The sequence below is a fragment of the Protopterus annectens genome, chromosome 2.part0 (assembly GCF_019279795.1).
Source record: "Protopterus annectens isolate FY-2018-M chromosome 2.part0, PAN1.0, whole genome shotgun sequence".
NCBI lineage: Eukaryota > Metazoa > Chordata > Ceratodontiformes > Protopteridae > Protopterus > Protopterus annectens.
The window spans coordinates 196347089-196367409 of NC_056728.1; the positions used below are offsets into that span (position 1 = coordinate 196347089).

General features: G+C 43.8%; 1 protein-coding gene across 1 annotated transcript in view; it reads left to right on the forward strand.

Moving 5' to 3' along the window:
- LOC122793018 (tip elongation aberrant protein 3-like) overlaps positions 1-20321 on the forward strand; it is a 1132520-nt gene that overhangs the window by 156927 nt on the left and 955272 nt on the right. Inside the window, exon 2 of the mRNA XM_044060662.1 lies at positions 6486-6568. Within this exon, the coding sequence (XP_043916597.1) occupies positions 6486-6568 (83 nt within the window). The remainder of the gene's footprint in view (positions 1-6485; positions 6569-20321) is intronic.

The window sequence follows — 20321 nt, forward strand, 5'->3', positions numbered from 1 at the left end:
AGGTGGCGTCCAGTGTGGCTCTTAACCAAACTATTCATCTGCCAACTTTTTATCCAAATCCACAGAACAAGGGGTAAGAGAATTCTGCATTCTTTGGACGTACACAGACAGCTTAGATTCTACTTGGACAGAACCAAAATTTTCAGGAAGACAGAGCAATTACTAGTGGCATATGCTACAGGATCACAAGGAAAGGCCATCTCTAAACAGACTATTTAAAAGTGGATAGGCCACTGCATTCATTTCTGCTATTCACAGCATTGCAAGTCAGTGCCTAAGGGCATTAGGCCACATTCAACCAGAGCTGCAGCCACTTCAGCAGCCTTCCTCAGGGGAGTGCCAACCAAAGACATTTTAGAGGCTGCTACTTGGAGGTCAGTGTACTCCTTTACAAAGCACTATCATCTGCCACTCTACACTAAATCCAGCGCAGGCTTTGCCACTGCAGTTCTGCAGGGCCTCATAGCTGCTTCTAATGCTGTTTAGCTCCAGCCTCCCAACCATAGCTTTGGGACTCTACCCAAATGTAATGACTGCAACAGTGAAACATGAAGAACATAGTACAGTTGTGTACACTTACCATAAATATAGATGTTCGAGTGTATTCACTGTTGCAATCCAGGTTACCCACCCTCCATCCCCCTTTATTCTGCTGGAACTTATCTTTCCTTCTCTGATTTATACGACCTGTACGGTGTATTTGCTTGTAGATGAAGGTAAAGTTTATATTGGTGCATGTATTTTTATATATTTATAAATTCTGCCTACCCTTTTAGGGGGCACCTGACATCTGGGGCAAGAAAAACTGAAGAAAATGGCATTGGCTGTTTATCTATTTGTAGCCCAAGCTGGTATGACCCTGACCTTGAGTAGCATACTACCTTCACCTAGAATGATACCACAATACAAAAACAAAATGATCAATTTCAGCAATTAGCTAAGCTTCTGGTGTTATTCTAAGGGGATCCAGTGTCTGTCTGCCTGGGATGACATGATAGACAAGCCTCACTGTTTTGCCAGAGATGGGTTGCACCTGTCACACCTAGGTTTTCGAACTGTTGCCGTCCCCATAGTGCCTTTTTTAGGCAAGGCTCAAAGGACAAACCAACCACCGTAACCAGCACAGGTAACCAAAAGCTAAGGGTAATGCTACTCAATGCCAGACGTCTCAACCTCAAAATTCACACACTCGAGGCTCGCCTCAGCATGGAGAAAATCAATGTTTGTGCAGTGACAGTAACCTGGTTCAAGGCTCAAGAGAGCACCCCAACACTGCCAGGTTACAATTCATATCATACCTTTCGGCCTCAGTTACCGGATCGCAGTACAAAGGGTGGAGGTGTATCTATGTTCATCAAGGATACCCATATCTCCAGGTTAGTAGCGCAGCATGATGCCCCAGAGATCATCCATGCGCAACTATCAGCAGGCAAAACCACATTTCAAGTCGTAGCCGGTTATAGATCGCCCACCATGTCCCAAGATGCTCACTCTGCATTCCTTGAGACATTGGAAAATATAAAGGTCCTACCCAACACCATAATCTTGGGTGATTTCAACTACCCTGGTATAGACTGGGCAAACTACCAATGTTCCAACTCCTATGCTCAGCGATTCATAGAATTTATAAATTTAAATGCCCTTGAACAACTAGTATGTTCCCCCACTAGAGGGGACAACATATTGGATTTAATCATCACAAATATGGGCCCCCACTGTACCACACCCGTTATCACTCCCTTCTTGGTCAGATCCGACCACAAACTGATAACCCTGGACATCCTCACCCCTTCACCTCCCCCCGTCAAAAAAAATAGTCAAAAACCTTTCCAAAGCAAACTTCAAACTACTTGCATCCGAAGTGGAAAGCTTCACTATTCCCTTGCAGAAGGATAATGATATCCAGGATGCGGAATCCTACACCAAGGCACTCTATATGCATCTTCAGGATTGCATGGACCATGCTATCCCAAATAAAACCAAGACTCCTTCCTCAAGCAAGAAGAAGCCAGTCTGGTGGACCCCGGCCATAAGCAAACTTTATAATAAAAGGAGGAGACTTGTACAAAAAAAGGCCAAATCTCAAGTAGAAAAGTCATCCCTGATCAGCATTAGTAAGAAATTGAGGGCCCTCATCAAGTCAACTAAAGCTAATTTTGAAAAAAAAGTTGCCAAGGATAACCATAAGGCCTTCTATGGCTACGTCAAAAACCTAAATGGCAACGCTCAGGTCTGTTGTGAGCTAGTACAAAATGGAACAAAATACACTGACCCTTCTGACATTGCCAACATCTTGGCTGACAGGTTCAGTGCAAATTCCCCACCACCTACAGGGCCTATTACCATTCCAGGGGATTGTGCAAGTCCAATTATTACTGATACGTTGGTTAACAAGGCTCTATCTAAAGCTAAAAACACTGCCTCCATCGGACCAGATGGTGTCCAAGGCTGTGTCATATGCGAGCTCCAAAAGGAATTAACCCCGCATCTTAATACCCTGTTCAGTCTCAGCCTCTCCACAGGATATGTGCCCAGAGAATGGCGCATGGCAACGGTGGTCCCGCTACACAAGGGTGGGGCCACAACTGACCCTGGGAACTACCGACCAATAAGCCTGACCAGTCTGATCTGTAAGGCTATGGACTGAATCATTATGGAACTCATAAATGGAGAGATTGGGAACCTCCAGTCACTGGACCCCACACAGTTTGGCTTCGTCAAGGGCAGATCATGCCTCCTGAACCTGGTGGATTTCTTTCAGACAGTTACTCAGGCTATAGATAGGGGAAAGGAGGTACACATGGCTTACCTTGACCTTGCTAAACCATTTGACACCATTCCCCAGTCGGGTATTATTGATAAGCTCACCAGCATGGGCATAAACCCTTACGTCACAAGATGGATCACAAACTGGCTCTCAGACAGATCCCATAAAGTAAGAGTAGTGGGATCTATGTCCGAATCCAGACCAGTAACGAGTGGTGTGCCTCAGGGCTCTGTCCTGGGGCCTCTCCTGTTTGGCATATACTTCTCAGAAGTACAGGCAAGCACGGAAGGGCTGTGGCTGACTAAGTTTGCGGACGACTGCAAACTGGGTGCTATAATAGTCTCCGGCCGACATGGAGATCCTCCAGAAGGGCCTAAATGAGACTGATGCATGGTGTCAAAGCCATGGTCTCAAGCTAAATGCAAAAAAAATGCATAGTAATCCCCTTTGGAAAAAACAGAGTACCCGCAAACTACAACATAGGAGGTAATCCCCTGAAATCTGAAGAAGAAATAAGGGATCTAGGGACCCAAGTAGATAGCCAGCTTTCCTTTGATAACCATGTTGCCAAAGTGGTTAGAAAATCCTTCTGTGTGACCCATCTGATCATGAAAGGGCTCGCATCAAGATCTAAAGATGTAGTGGTGCCCCTCTACTCTTCCCTCATCAGACCCATTATTGAGTACAATGCACCAATTGGAATGTACCTGGCTAGACATCTCCAGCAGCTGGAGAGACCCCAGAGGTACCTAACCAAGAGAATTACTGGCCTCAAACAGTTGCCCTATGCAGCACGATTGAAAAAGCTAAGACTGTTCTCTGTTGCATACCGCTTTCTCAGAGGTGATCTCTGTCTAACGTACAGAGCCATGTCCAACCCAGAATTGTTGAACATGCTCCATCTTAGCAAAACCAAATCTACTCGAGCTACACGCTCTAGGGATATAAACCTCAACACAACAATGAATAGAACATGCTGGAGGGATAGATTCCCTTTGCAGAGATTTCCCTTACTATGGAATAGCGTCCCAATCTACATAAGATAGAGCCCCTCACTATCACTCTTCAAGATGAACCTTGATGAGTGGATGGGTAACAGAAAGGTCACACCGGGATCACACCAACAGCACTACTAGATAGGGGCCAAGGGTACTAGCTGCTAGTACAAGGGTCTAGGGAACTACTGAAGGGGCGGTGAATACCACACAATGTGGCTGGGCTAATATATGCCTTCAGGCAGATAGCTCAGTACTAACCTATGAACCTGTAACCAATTTTATACCCCTGACGACCTGACCTCAGGGAAGGGGCGACAGCAGCTGACACAGGACCCAAGACTTTGGAATTCAGGCCGACTGAGGGCAACCTTGCCAGCAGGATTACCCAAATGTAATGACTGCAACAGTGAATACACTTGAACATCTACATTTATGCTAAGTGTACACAACTGTACTTTATTGAAGCTGTGGGCATGACTACATGCTTTTCTGGGCCCACGTTGAATTTGCACAACCTTATATCTGCAGATGAATTTTACATCAGCTGTGTGTCCCAAAGGAAATTTATTTGGAGAAAAGCTCTCTGCCTAATAGCCTGAACCACTATGCACCCCAGGACTTCTGGAAGAAGGCTGCAAACTCAAGTGACTGTGTAGTTAGCAAATTAGGTGAAATAAAAATATATCAAGTATGCATCAACCAGCCTGTCTCTAAGGCACTGAGAGGTAATGCCTTGACTGTGTCTGAGATGACCCATGTTTGACTAGTGGCATGGACGATGGAAGGACTGGGTGGGGAGGAAACAAGTGAGCAGTTGATGCCATGTCAGCTATCCTCTGGGATGGAGGCAGCTTGGCTCCTTGCATTGCTGACACCTTCAGAGATGCAGGTGTATCTCCTAGCATTAAAAGCCTAACATACCTACATTTTAAGCATTGTGTCTTTTGTTTGGGAGATAGTTCATGTGTGGATGGATACATGCACCCCTTGAGGCAGCTGTAGTAGAGCATGCAGGCTACTGAACGGATGTACTCTGAACCTATCCTTTACTAGGCAGATGAATGGCATGGAGGGCTGTCTCCCCAATAAAGGAACAAGCAAGTTAATTGGGTGCAGTAAGAGGAGCTTTTGGGTCAATCCTGCACACCAGAAAAAATATGCATCAGTCAAATGCCTAATTCCATTGTTTTTCATTGTCTGTAACAGATTCAGGAAGACCAGAAAATCTAGGCTTAGTATTTTGTTAACTGAGAAAGTAGCTACAGCTTTTCCCTTTTTATTGAGTGCTGATTAGTCTGAAGGAAGTAAAAATGTGGTAAAATTACTAGGCAGAATATTCGAGAGTTGCTGGATTTGTATCATTTCAAGGGTGCGTTAATGGTGAGTAGTCTCTTGGCCTGAAGTATGGTACTTTATAGTGCAAATCCTGAGGAGTTCTGACAGAGTTTAATTTCAAAGCTCACTATTATGCTTTTAAAATGTTTTGCAGGGGAACTTAAGGCAGCTCCCCAATGTCAGCACTATTCTCCTACACCCCTTCTGCTTCTGTGTACTAATTGTGAGATTGATTTACTTCAGAGTAAGGGGGGATACTTGGAGATACAGCAGTCTCAGCATTAATGTTTTGTTGTAGATTATAGATAATCCGAGGCAACTAAGTCTTTTGACTGTGTTTTGCCAGTACCCACTCTTATACCACACCTTATTTCAGGATGCCCATAAGAGTAAATCGCAGAGTAAATTTGTGGCTATCCATCCAGTCATCTTTGTTTAAAGGAAGATAGTGAATCACTGTGCTTAACATGGAAGGGAAGTTTATTGAAGAGCCTTAGAAGATGTTGGGTTAGAAACCTGTCTGTCCACCATATTTGTGAAAATTTAGGTCCTTAGTTCTGGTATTGGTAGAGATAGTGGGCTTGCAAAGATACATGAGGTCCCAGGATAACCGTCTCTGCAGTGTCCTGGTAAGTGAGCCAGAGCTATCCCCTCAAAAGTCTTATTTTCATTTATTTGGACCTGAATTCAAACTTTTGTGGGGTCTCTGTTACAATTCTTGCATTGTTAGGCACCTCTTAACAGAAACTGCCCATGCTTCAAATTTCAGAGTGGGTGGAAGGTTGTCTAGTTAGGAGGAAGTAGGGAGGGGATGTCTGTGGAACAAGCGTTATCATTAGAAAAGTTGGTAAGAAAGGAAAGGACAGTGTTATAGTGAAAAACTGGCCGCTGTCAAAAAAATTGCTCTTGTGTGATATATCCTAAGCTCCATGAGAAATGAAAAGGGAATCTTAACCTGCATATTAAATGCTAGACGTTTGTAGTACATCATCATTTCAGAATATAAAATTCTGCAGTTCCAGAAATTAGGATGGTTTTAGTGCACAGGACTACACAAGCTGGTTTTAAGTTTATAAATTAATTTTTGGTTATTGGTAATGTGCTTTATTTGCTTAACCAGTTTGGTACAGCTGGATGCATCTTTCCAGTGCTAACAAATGCTGGAAAAAATTTGTATTATTGTATAACTCAGGGTAGGTGTATTTTTTGATGAGATTATTGGTACTTGGAGCTTGCCCTGTACACTTATGTGACAATGTAGTTTTATCAGTGCTTATAGCTGTCTGTGTTAAGTTGTATTGTAAGTTTTGATGGTTGAGGATTTAGGTGTTACATGTTGGCTTTGAATTCCAGACGTAGCTTGCATTTTTTTATTCTCTATGTAGTGCACAACAAATGGGAACAACTGCAGTACCTCGGTGATGATGTCCCTGAAGAACTTGATGAGCACTCCATGGTGGCATATGAGGTAAGCATGGAACCTACAAAAATGAAATGGCAATAGTCATTGAACAGTAATATTCAACACTGAATTATCTTTCAAATAATGCAGCATTTCCCAGCTATGTAGTTTGATTTAGTGAAAAAACGTTGCAGAACAGCACACTATCAAGTGTGTGAAATTGGTATAACTTTATGGAGGTTTCATCAATTGAAGTAGAGTAGTTTGACACATCAGTTCAGTTACTCTGAAGCATTTGAATGGTAGCATGATTCTTACCCTAGCTGTTGACTGTAGAGAAAGATACAGGGGCAGTGTACACTCACTCTGCTAATTATTCTGGTAACTGGGCAGGTGTTCATCATATTGATCACTGTTGCAGTAGCCTTAGTTATATGGGTTGTATTCTGCCAACTATATAATGGCCAACCAGAGTCCAAAGCTCCAGGGCACTTTCCACATGCCCAAACTGTCAGCTCAAACTGAGCTGACTAAGACAAGTTCGGGCATGAAGCCCTTCAGAGCTTTGCTGCTGCTGAAGAGTACACTCTTCTGAAACTTTTGAGGATTGACAGTCAGCTTATGATTTCCTTTGTTGAGTAGATAAATTCCCTCTGGTTCTAAAAACTTCCATTTTCTTAAAATTACTGATGTTTTATTACTTTCTTTGAAAAGTTATTTTAAAGCTAGGAGTGTTCTGTTTTAATGGATTGTTAGAAGACTGTAACATACTTTTAAAAGGAACACACCTTTTTCCTCTGTGTAAAAGTAGCTTTAACTAACTGAAAACATATTTTTCTGTGGAGAAATTGCTTTTCCTTGGTGGGGCTGGCATAATGTTTGAAAGTGCTTTTTACTGTTTTTTATTTATTTATTTATTTTTCCCCTGTCAAAAAAACAGTAACTTTTGTGGACTGGTACCTTCTTTACTGGCATTTGCTGCATGCTGCCCCAGGAAAGAGCCACCTTTTTTGACTTGACCATGGAGAAGACTGCTGATTCCATGGTCAGTCCTCCTTCCAGCCACAAAAAAAAAAAAAATAAAATAAAAACGTTAAGCCAACAGTCTTTGCCACCACAGCAGGCTAGCAGTTTTCCTCAGCTACAGGTGGGTGACTCTGCTGTTGCCATTTGTTGTAACTCAGACCACTCATATTTTACCCTGGGATCCCTGTGTTATAGAACTTACAGCCACTTTAGACTGGGGGTTAGCCAAGTTTTCTGCAGCTGTTAGAGTTCTCTTGGTAGGTAAGGGAGAGCCAGTCTTGTTGGTCCTTTGAGAGGGAACAGGAAAGGTTTCCCTGCATTGCCAGAGTGCTGTGTCCATCCCTGTGGAAGGTAGCTGCTACCATTATTAACATGGTTGGCTCAATTTTTCTTGTCCAAAAAATGGAAAACCATGCATGTATCTACTCCTCAAATTTCTTTAGATAGGAGTGGTTTAACTGGTCTGGTTCAAGGTTTAATTCAGGATCTTGATCTTTCTGTAAAGTGATTTTTGGTAAAAGAAAGAGGAAATTCCTTTTTTCCTGAAGAGATAACAAGATTCTGAATCTGAACAGGAAGATGCAAGGACGGAGAAAGGGTTTTTTCCTCTGATTTCTGTTTCAGACTCTGAGGAAAGCTCAGTTTCTGATTCTCTCTGTGGGGGATCTTTTTCTCTGAGACTATTGCTAAAATGTGTCTGTGTTTTAACTGGGGGAACACTGAGGTGTCTCAGTCTCAGAAAATACTACAAAGTATTGCAGTAGGATTTTCCAGAACCTACACACATTTCTCTTGTTCTCTCAGCATTAGAGAATGTGTTTACTGCCTGCAGTTTCCCAGTTTCCCACCCAGCTGCACCTAAAAAGGCAGAGATGATGTATACAATTCCTCAGTCTTTTAAATTTAATGTACAATTCCCCAAACCCCACGCAGCTATAGCTTTAGCTGATCTCACTGCTGCTCAATACTTTATTTCAATCCTACTCTTTTTGATAAGGATGGGAAGATTGATAGGTGTGGGGAAAAAGTATATACTTCTGCAACTTTTGTTTTCAGAATTTTGAATTGTCAGGCCCATGTTACTTTACTTTGACAAATTGTGAAAGTATGGGGAATGTTTTGTCTGCAGTTTCTTCTTGTGAGGGAAAACACTTTGATGTAGTTTTTTTCTGTTGTACAAGTCTTTACTCATTGTTTGCAGTGTGTGTATAACTGTCTGATAGTACTAGTGGTCATAGCCCTGGAATAAGTGTTTTGAGGAGATTTGCATGGCTGAATTGTCATAACCTCCCATATGACGATAAAATAAGATTTTAAATTCTTCCTTGGATATTTAGTGTTTGGTCCCTTTGCTGCAGAGGTGATCAAAAAGTATGATGAAAGGTGAAAGCTGATCCAGGGAATCTCAATTTTTTTCAGCCCTCCTTTTCCAAATTGTCCAAGGGAATTTTTATCTCCTCATCCAGTTTTGGCAAAAAACAGAATAAACAGTCTCAGCAAAGTTCAGGTAAACAAGTGTTTAAGAAGAAATGGCAATGGAATTTCATAAAGAAGTTGCAAGCCTCCGAAAGACAAGAAATGTAGGTGTAACCAACTTGCCCCTGGAAAGGTTGGAACTAGTAGGAGACACTCCTTCGTTGAGCTAGTGTCCATAATAGCCATTGTTTAATGTTGACTGAAATTCCTCTTTTTCAGTGGGAATGGTCAGGTTTGAAGTAAAATTTCCCATGAAATATTGTTATCTTGAGAATAAAAGCTTAAATGAATAAAGTAAACACAGAAGCATGTTCTTTTTAAAATAGTTTTTTATTAGAGTCAGATGAGCACTGTTTTACAAAAAAGTGACCGGAGCTGCCTGAATTTATAGCAAACATGTAGGGGTATGTTCATCAGTGTGCTGTCCACGTGGGTGTGTCCCTTGTGGAGGATAGCCTGAGAGGTTGGCCTTCTGAGTAACTGTAGCCCGTTTTTTAAAACTTATTGTGAGGAATTCATTTGAAAAAAACTTTTGGTGCAAAAAAAAAAAAGTTTTAAAAACACTAAAGCATTCACCATCAGTACTTGTACCAAAAACAATTCCATAAGTATAAAGTGCAAACTTAAATCTAGAAGTAATGCCAGTACAAATTAATATAAGGATAACAAGTTTGAATTTAGTTGCTTTTGTGTTAACATAAGCAATAATCTTTATCTGCTCTTTCACTGTAAAGCTTCCACATATCTACCCTTTACTTAACCTAAATCTGAAGGATAATCTCAAATGTCCTAAAATGACTTCTTGCAGGAGTTGCTCTTCATATGAAGTTTAAGAGTGTGGGTTAGCATGGGGGCGGGGTTGGCTGTCTGGTCCAAGGTGGATCCTAGGTAGTGGAGAATAAGCAGATTTGCAAAGTCAGAAAAACTGGTCTTCCATTGATCATAGACCATGTTTTTTCCTGTGTGAGATGGCCAACCACTTGGATTCAGCAGATGTGCTAGCGTGCGATATTAATATGTGCATGTTTGCCTTCTAGTTAGAGTTATAACATGAGGCCAGAAACCAGTTGAAAAAGGAACAATGAGGACTTTTGGGGAAAGCCATTTAGTACCCCCTGAATAAAGTGGAGCCAGCTTTACTGTACTGGATGCTTGAGACTATGGTGGAGCAGGAACCCTAGGGACTATTGTCTATCAGGTGGATGTGAGTACTGGCTGCACAGGGCTTGTAAATACCCAAGTGAACCTTAAGCTGGAGGTGTGGCATTTTATCTTAACTATACAGAAAGGCTCTTCCAGACTCTGCTACACTTTGCTGTGAAGGAAAGGTTAGTTTGCTTTTATTTTTTGTATTACTGTATTGCCTTTCTATATTTTGAATACTGTAGTTTGTTTTTTTTACCTTGTGTTTTGCTTGCATTCTGTTTTAACAGCATATTAAAACTTCAAAAGAGACCACAGCTCTCTGTTCTGAGTCAGGCAGAAATAAGAACTGATTAATTAAGGACTCATTCATAAGACAGAAGAGGTCACTTAAGGTTAATCACTTGTTAACAGAGGGGGTGGAGCTAGGAACTAAAATTTCTATTTAAGGAGTAAACTAAAACATTTCAGAGCTTTACCAGAAAGGCTCATCCAGACTCTGCTACACTTTGCTGTGAAGGATAGGTTAGTTTGCTTTTATTTTTTGTATTACTGTATTGCCTTTCTATATTTTGAATACTGTAGTTTGTTTTCTTTACCTTGTGATGTTAAGTTGTCCATCTCGCCTTCATTCTTGCTGGATGGGTTCGGAGCCGACCTCGGCTCCGACTCGGCCACTCTAAAAGCTTGAGAGTTGGTTCCACTGGCTCGAGGCTCCCCTTATATCCCACAATGCTAGGCGGTATTACCTCAGATCTCGTTTGCCGCTACAGCTATCGAGGTGTGTTGCTTCAACCGGCTTCAGGTTAGTGTTCAGAACAGTTTAAAAACCTTAGGAATTCCCTTTTAAATTAGTTTTTGACCAGTATCCCCTTAATTTTAAAAGATTTTATTCCTTTTTCCCTTGTTTTTTCTCTCTCCTGCCAAACAAGAACTTCGGTTCTTTCCTTAGGCCTTCGGGCCCTCTCATCCCTCCTTGAGTGTGTGTGTTTTTTAGTAGGGACTTTATAGACTATTTTAACTTACTAGTTTTAAATTAGTTTTATTTTTCTTCAGAGTGTAATCAGTGTGTTTCTGTTTGGGTGTGATTGCACTTGTTATTGAAATGTCCAAGGATTCGAAGGTCTCAGGCTTCAAGAAGTGTGACTCGTGCTGTCAGAAAATGTCTCTGACAGACGGTCACACTTCTTGTGTGTACTGCTTGGGACCTTTACACCTGCAGGACTCTTGTGCTGTATGCCATGGCTTCAGCCCTAGAGTCCTGCAGGAAAGAAAGAATAAGCTCATTTTACGGGGCTTACTCAAGCCTGAGGGTCCCCCGACTGTTTCTTCGGGCAAACCTTCTAAGGCTTCTAGGTCTTCGACTCCAGCTACTGAGTCGACACCTAAGACATCGAAGTCTACTTCAACATCGGCTCCGGCTGGAGCCGATGAGACTCGAACTTCTACTTCTGTGATTCCCTCGGCTCCGGCTGGAGCCGAGGTATTGGAAATATGTGAGTCGGCTCCGATCAGACTATCGGAACAGACGTCTAGGAAGAAGTCCAGGTCACCATCCCTTGGCTCCGTTCATTCGGCTCCAGCATCTCCCTTGCTGTCTGAACGGAGCCATAGATCTCACTCCTCTAGGTCATCGAGACTTTCTGACCATGACCTTCAGAGGGTAGTGAGTCGACTTCTTAAGTCCGAGGCACTGGCCCAAATGCTCCAGAGCCCGACTCATCAGTCGATGCTTCATCCTATCTCTCAAAATGTTCCTCCTCCGACTCCTTTGAGCTCGGAGCCGGGGCGTTTCGGACCCAAGACTGTGGTAGCGTCGGAGCCGATACAATTGTCTTCGGCGCCGTCGTCGGCTCTGATTTCTTCCTTGGAAGAATCTCGGCGCCGGACTTCCCTTGTCTGCTCCGAGGGGGTGAGTGGCATCGGACCCTTGTCCGACCCCGCTCTCCCTGTCGGCGCTTCGGCGCTGGTGAGTTCGGCTCCGACATCGGCCTCGGAGCCATCGCTGTCGGTGTCGAGGGAGGTTTTCAGCTTTTCAGAGCGGGGACCTCTGGCTCTGCCTGACAGGGGTGCCTTCGAGGTCATGCGGAGTGTGTTGGAACCCAGTTCAACTCCGCAGTCTGCTCCGTCCCTCCCTCTTCGGTGCCTCAGGTTATGTCTACTCACTCCCTCATCCCAGACCGCAGAGAGACAGCTCCTCAAGAATCCCCTGTGGGGATCTCATCCTCTTCCGAGGCCTCTCCTGAATTGGCAGGGGAGCCCCCTAGGAAGAGAAAGTGCAAGAGGAAGCACATAGACTCACCCGAGTCTGTCACCTCTGACACGGATTTAGAGGATTCTGAGGGTTCCCCCCGTTCCCCTTCTGAAGATGTCTCCTTTGCAGACATTCTAGAGATCCTGAAACGGGGGAAATTGGCCAGCCCTTAACCCTTCGGAGGATGAATCTGTGTATCTTGAGGCATTTGGCTCTCGCCCTTCCACCTCCTGGGTGTCCCCCCCCCCCTTGTCCCCCTCCTCCCGGTGGTAGCTAAAAAGGCTTGGACGGCTCCTGACTCTGTGGACCCCACCCCCAGGAGACCTTCAAAGTTTATCACAGCACCAGCAGATAAGCAATTTCTGACTAAGGGAGTTTCTGTGGATGCTATGGTGGTAGCTGCCGCCACTAAGAAGGAGCTAGCTGATCCTTCGGTGCCTGTCCATCCTCCTAACAAGGAATCTAGGTCTATGGACAGGTACGGGAAGCGGATGTTCTCGTCAGCGACCTTTGCTATGCGTTTGCTGAACTACCTCTGTCATTTCACTCGTCTTCAAAGAGACTTGATCAAGGAAGCAAGTGAGATGTTAAAGGATCCTACAGCTGCGGGTTTTCAGGACAAGATGAACGCTCAGCTGGCTACCCTAAATTCTATAGCTAACTCCTCCATGCGCCTTCTTTCATATGCGGCTGATGAAGCGAGCAGAGCCTCAGGGACAGGTGTGGCCTTACGCCGGCATGCCTGGATGCGGCTATGCAATTTTGCGGACCCCTTTAAAACGTCTTTCACTAATTCCCCATTTGATGGATCGTCCCTCTTTGGTCCTCAGGTGAAAGAAACCTTGACAAGGTGCGAGACAGATTGCAAAACTCTTTCTGCCGTCGGAGTCCGTTTTTCTACTCCTTCTAGGCCTTACCCCAAAGGCCAGAAAAGTGGAAAAATGTGGTTCCGCAAACAATCTCAAGGGACTTTGCCTGACGCACAGAGTCGGTTCCCCTCTAGAGGCAGAGGGGGGAACAATAATGGTAGGCGTCGCCCTAGAGGCAGGGGGGGTCCGCAGAACCAGGGCAATCGAGAAACCTTTTCCGATAAGCCCTTCCAGCATCCCTGAGGTGTTGCCCGACTGTCCACCTTCGGAGGCAGTCGGGGGAAGATTGTCACTGTACCTAGAAGCCTGGCGATCCCTAACTCAAGACAAGTGGGTACAGTCCATCATTTCCGAAGGCTATTCCATTCCGTTCTTTCGCATTCCAAATCAATCAAAAAAATCCCTTCCAGATGTTCCACTGCTCAAAGGGATCAAGCAGCGTTAGAAATATCAAAGTTGCTTGCAAAAAGAGCCATTCAGCCAGTGCCAGCAGACCAGCAAGGATCCGGAATCTACTCCAAGTTCTTTTTGGTTCCAAAGAAAACAGGGGACTGGAGACCCATTTTGGATCTCCGTATCTTGAACAAGTCTGTCAAGAAAACAAGATTTTGGATGGTCACGTTACAATCCATCCTACCCCTATTGGGAAAGGAAAACTGGATGTGCTCTATAGACCTCCAGGATGCGTACTATCATATAAAATGAACAGATGCTCCAGGAGATTCCTCCGCTTCAGGCTGGGAACCAGTCACTTTCAATTCAGAGCCCTGCCCTTTGGACTCACCACTGCCCCCCGGGTGTTTACCAAATGCATGGCAGTAGTAGCTTCTCACCTGAGACGTCAAGGATTCCAGGTGTTTCCATACTTAGACGACTGGCTCCTCACAGCTCCTACCAAGCATCTTCTTCTACTTGCCAGAGACTACACCTTTCGCATTTTTCAAAAGTTAGGTATCTCAATAAATTGCGAAAAGTCTGTTTTGTCGCCTTGTCGTGCTATTACCTTCATAGGCACAAATCTAGACACAGTCAACATGTCTGTGAGACTCACAGACCAAAGGATAGCAGACATACACAAACTGGTCTCCCTTCTTTTCCACAGCAACAGAGTCAAAGTCAGATTAGTTCTAAAAGTACTGGGGATTATGGCGGCTGCTATCCTTCTACTTCTATTAGCCAGATTTCAAATGAGAATCCTTCAATGGATGCTCTTCACACAATGGTCGTACCAGCAACTTTCGATGTCCCACACCATTGTGATAACGCAAGCATGCAAGAATCATCTTCTTTGGTGGATTTCTTCCCCCCAGCTCTTCCTAGGAAGACCCTTTGTCCCTCCCCCTCCGGTTGCTACTCTGACAACGGATGCCTCCCTGATCGGGTGGGGGGGCATTATCAGGGCAGAACAGTCCAGGGCATATGGCAACCAGACGAACGCCACTTGCATATAAATGTTCTAGAGATGAGAGCAGTGCTTTTAGCGTTGCAAGCCCTTCAAGACTCTCTTCCCTTGGGAACGATAGCAATTCAGACGGACAACATGTCTGTAGTGTGGTATATCAACAAACAAGGCGGAACCAGGTCCTACCCCCTATGTCGAGAAGCACTCAGACTGTGGCAATGGGCGATTTCTTCTCAGCGGTTTCTGATAGCAACGCACATCCCCGGAAAGTCCAATCTTATCGCGGACAAATTGAGCAGAGCTATTCTCATGCCTCACGAGTGGTCTCTGAAAAATTCTATCTTGGAGAAAATTTTTCTCAAGTGGGGTCAGCCTTGCTGCGACCTTTTTGCTACTCCCCAAAACAGCAAGTGCAAAGATTATTTCACCCTCTTTCCTTTACCAGGCCAGCCCAGCAGAGACGCTCTAGTCCAAGTTTGGCCCCAGGGACTTCTGTATGCATTCCCTTCTTTCCCACTAATCTCTCAAGGGATACAGAAAGCTATCGCTCAGAAGGCCTCATTGATCCTCATTGCTCCTTATTGGCCTCGACAGGTTTGGTTCCCCTTTCTACATCAATTTCTGTTGGAGCAACCCTGGCATCTGGACCTAGTTCCAGATCTCTTGATCCATCAGTCAGGTCAGTTACATCGCTCCCTCCCCTCTCTGAACCTCACTGCTTGGTTCCTCCAATTCCAACCTTAGCCAGGCTTCCTCAAATATCTCACTCTGTTCGAGATATTTTGATAGCTTCCCATAAATCTTCCACTCGGAAGATTTATCTTAGTAAGTGGAAACGTTTCGCCTATTGGGCTCAAGGAAGGGACATAGATCCTTTCACTGCTCCCATTCAAATAGTCCTTGATTTCCTAGCCGAACTTTTCCATGCAGGTTCGTCTCCATCTACTCTTAAGGTTCAATTGGCAGCTATATCTAACTTTCATGTGGGCATCTCAGATTCTGCCATCATGTCTCACAAGCTTTGCAAAGCTTTCTTGAAGGGAGTTTTTCTTCTTAAGCCTCCTATAAGAAATCCTCCTCCATCTTGGGACCTTAGTTTAGTTCTCGCATCTTTGATTCTTCCCCCTTTTGAACCTGCAGCTTCCTGTTCAATGAAATTGCTATCCTGGAAGACGCTCTTTCTAATAGCCATTACTTCGGCTAGAAGGGTCTCAGAGCTTCATGCACTCAGCAGTCGACCACCGTATCTGTTGTTTCATAAGGATAGGGTATCTTTACGGACCAATCCATGTTTTTTACCTAAAGTAGCCTCTGCGGCAAATCTAAATCAAAACATTGACCTTCCTGTGTTTTTTCCTAACTATTCTAACAGGTCTGAACAAAAATTGCATTGGCTAGATGTTCATTGACAATTAAGGTATTATTTGGATAGGACCAAACAGATCAGGAAAACTGACCAATTGTTTGTCTCTTATGCAGAAGGCAAAAAGGGCCTTCCAGTTTCGAAGGTATCACTCTCCAGATGGCTAACATGCTTGATTTCCTTTGTATATGAGATTAGACACCAAAAGTTGCCTAACAGACCTAAGGCTCATTCGACTAGAGCTTTGGCTACTTCTATAGCTTTCCAAGACAGGCTGCCTATTGATACCATTTGTGCAGCAGCTACATGGGCTACTCCTCACACTTTCATTTCTCATTCTAAGTTGGATTTAGCTTCTAGACATAGAGCTAACTTTGGTTCCACTGTACTCAAGAGTCTGTTCCGATAGGCCACCCGGGACAAGGTGCTAGGGACGCAGTCCCATCCAGCAAGAATGAAGGCGAGATGGACAACTTAACATATAGAAGTTATGTTCTTACCATAACGTTCCATGTTAGTTGTCTTCTTCTCGCCTTCTTTCTTGCGTCCCACCCTCCTTCCCCCTAGCCTGGACAGACCTAGAGGAGTTTGATTGTGACCTCTCTTTCTACCACCTCTATTGTATATATGTATATGCTATACTATGCATATATTCCTTCATCAGGTTTCAGGTCACCTTCTTCTTTTCTTTTTATAGAGGTGGGTTTTTCCCATTTCCAGTAGTTCTGGATTTATTATTGGCTGGGCCTAGCTTACAAACGATATCCGAGGTAATACCGCCTAGTATTGTGGGATATAAGGGGAGCCTCGAGCCGATGGAACCAACTCTCGAGCTTTGAGTGGCCGAGTCGGAGCCGAGGTCGGCTCCGAACCCATCCAGCAAGAAAGAAGGCGAGAAGAAGACAACTAACATGGAACGTTATGGTAAGAACATAACTTCTATTTTTGCTTGCATTCTGTTTTAACAGCATATTAAAACTTCAAAAGAGACCACAGCTCTCTCTGTTCTGAGTCAGGCAGAAATAAGAACTGATTAATTAAGGACTCATTCATAAGACAGAAGAGGTCACTTAAGGTTAATCACTTGTTAACAGAGGGGGTGGAGCTAGGAACTAAAATTTTTATTTAAGGAGTAAACTAAAACATTTCAGAGCTTTACCAGAAAGGCTCATCCAGACTCTGCTACACTTTGCTGTGAAGGAAAGGTTAGTTTGCTTTTATTTTTTGTATTACTGTATTGCCTTTCTATATTTTGAATACTGTAGTTTGTTTTCTTTACCTTGTGTTTTGCTTGCATTCTGTTTTAACAGCATATTAAAACGTTGAAAGAGACCACAGCTCTCTCTGTTCTGAGTCAGGCAGAAATACCACTGTCTTTCTAGTTGCCCGCCTCTTATGTTAATCTGACCATATATCTCATTTCTCTCTACTTTCACTGGCTTATGTGAGTAATCACAAAATCATCATTTTGAAATCCCACCTTCAATTATTTAAATTTATTGGCCATCCTACAGTATTTCATAGTACCAAAATACAAAAGTGACCACCCCTTTCAATCCATCTTGCTGTTTTAAAAATAGTAACTCTCCATTAAACCTTAACTTTTTAAACAGGTAAAACTCAAGTTACCTACTTTCACATCTAACTTCTCTAGTGCACACTGCAGAGTGCATTCTTTTCAATCTTACCTTTAAGCATCCCTGTGACTAGCACTTTCTCTAATACCTGCTGGAAAGCACTAGGAAGCCTTAAACTCATACAAACACTGAACTCTCCTTGTTAACAAGGAGAAATTAATAGTATGCACTAAACAGCCTATAATTGCAAAGTACCTTGCTAAGGAAACAGCTCCTATACTTTACAAAGAAAAAAAAAAAGCCCCAAACCAGGCATGTCCAAGGGTCAGCTTCTGGTGATTTCTCCTGTCCACCTGGTGAATCTGGGCATACTGGGGCAATGCAGCAATTGCCCCATGTACACAGACAACCTTCTCCTACCACCCAACACTACAACCTGTGAGAGATGCACTTACATAGCCAAAATGGAAGCAAAGCTCTCTCCACCCAAGATTGTGCTAAACAGTCAAGAGGAGAAGGTTAACACCCACACTACACCTCAAGCAACACATAGCCCTTCTAAACCCGCACCACCAACACCCACATATAGCAACACTAAATCCACATATGCAGAGGCCCTTAACTGTAACCTGCCCAAGCAACAAAGACCTCTGAAGCTGAAATGCAAACAAACACCAATCACAACCAATGTGTCACATAGTTCACAACACCAGTGTGCCACCCAGCAACAGCTCCTAAGGCAAGACAATGTACCTAACACTTTAGTCATAGGTGAGACTATAGTCCGGCACACTGATGTCCCTCTCACCAGGTTGAATAAGGAGAAAATTACAGTCAGCTGCCTGTCGGGTGCCAGGATCCACCACATAATGCATGCACTCAAGTCACTTCACAACAAGTACAAATATGACTCTGTCATTGTCCATGTTGGAGTGAATGACTTGAGGCGCACTCCCTGGACTACATGAAAAGAGACATGGAAGAGCTCTTGGATCATGTGGCCCAGGCAGGTATGACCCTAGCCCTGAGTAGCATCCTGCCTTCGCCCAGAATTATACCACAATATAAGGATAAAATGATTGACTTCAACAATTGGCTAAGCTTATGGTGTCATTCAAAGGGGATCCAGTATCTCTCTGCCTGGGATGACATGATTGACAGACCACGATGCTTTGCCAGAGATGGTCTGCACCTGTCGCCCCTGGGATTCAGGTTACTGGCTAAGGCTCTTGCCACCCCTATAGTGCCTTTTTTAGGCAAACTTCAAAGGACAAAACCACCACCGTAACAGGTACAAGCATGCAAAATCTGAAGGTAATGCTACTCAATGCTAGAAGTCTAAACCTCAAAATGCACTCTCTCGAGGCACTCCTAAAAATGGAGAACATTGATATCTGTGCAGTAACTGAGACCTGGTTCAAGGCTCCAGAGAGCACCCCTGCAATACCAGGCTTCAACTCTTACCACACTTTTGGCCACCAAACCAGGACCGAAACACTAAAGGTGGAGGAGTGTCAATATTCACCAAGGATATTCACACCACCAGGCTAGTTGGCCAACACAATGTGTCTGAAATTCTCCAAGTGCAACTAACACTAGGTAAGACTACAATCCAAATTGTAGCTTGCTACAGATCCCCCACCATACCCCAAGATTCTCACTACACCTTTCTGAACATACTGGAAAATATTAAGATAGAACCAAACACCCTAATACTGGGTGATTTTAACTACCCTGCCATTAACTGGGAAAACTACTCGTGTCCCAACACCTTTGCATAGCGGTTCTTGGAATTCATAAATTCCAATGCCCTGAATCAACTAATCCATAGTCCCACCAGGGGCTCCAATATCCTAGACCTGGTCATTACCAACATGGGAAATCAATGCTCCATACCTATGGTCACCCCTCGTTAGTCAGGTCTGACCATAAGCTAATCACCCTTAACATCCACATCCCACCCCACCCCCAGTAAAGAAACCACCATAAAAACTTTTCCAAAGCCAACTTCATGCTACTCAAGTCAGAAGTGACAAACTTCATGACACCCATGCAGATGGGAACTGAAAGTTCAACTGCTGAATCCTACACTAAGGCACTGTGTGAGCACATCCACTCATGCATGAATCGTGCCATCCCAAATAGAACCAAAATGCTCTCATCCAAAAAGGAAGCCAATCTGGTGGTCCCCTGCCATAAACAAACTTTACAACAAAAGGAAGGAACTTTTGCAGAAAAGAGGAAAATCCCAGGATGCAAAAAACTCCCTTACTAGCCTCAGTAAGAAACTGAGATGCCTCATAAAATCTTCCAAAGCTAGTTACGAAAATAAAATTGCCAAAGATTCCAAAGACAACCACAAAGCATTCTATAACTATGTCAAGAATCTAAATGGCAATGCTCAGATCTGCTCTGAGCTAAAACAGAATGGCATTAAATATACTGATCCGAAGGATATTGCCAATATCCTGGCAGATCAATTCAGTGCCAACTTCACCCCCCTCTCACCCCCTAAATGGCCCATCTCAATACCGGAAGATTGCCAAATTCCAGTAATAACGGCCACACAGGTACAAAATGCACTCTCTAAAGCCAAGAATACAGCATCCATGGGACCAGATGACATCCCGGGCTGTGTACTACATGAACTACAATATGACCTGGCACCTCACCTAAGTGTCATGTTTAATCATAGCCTCACCTCAGGTT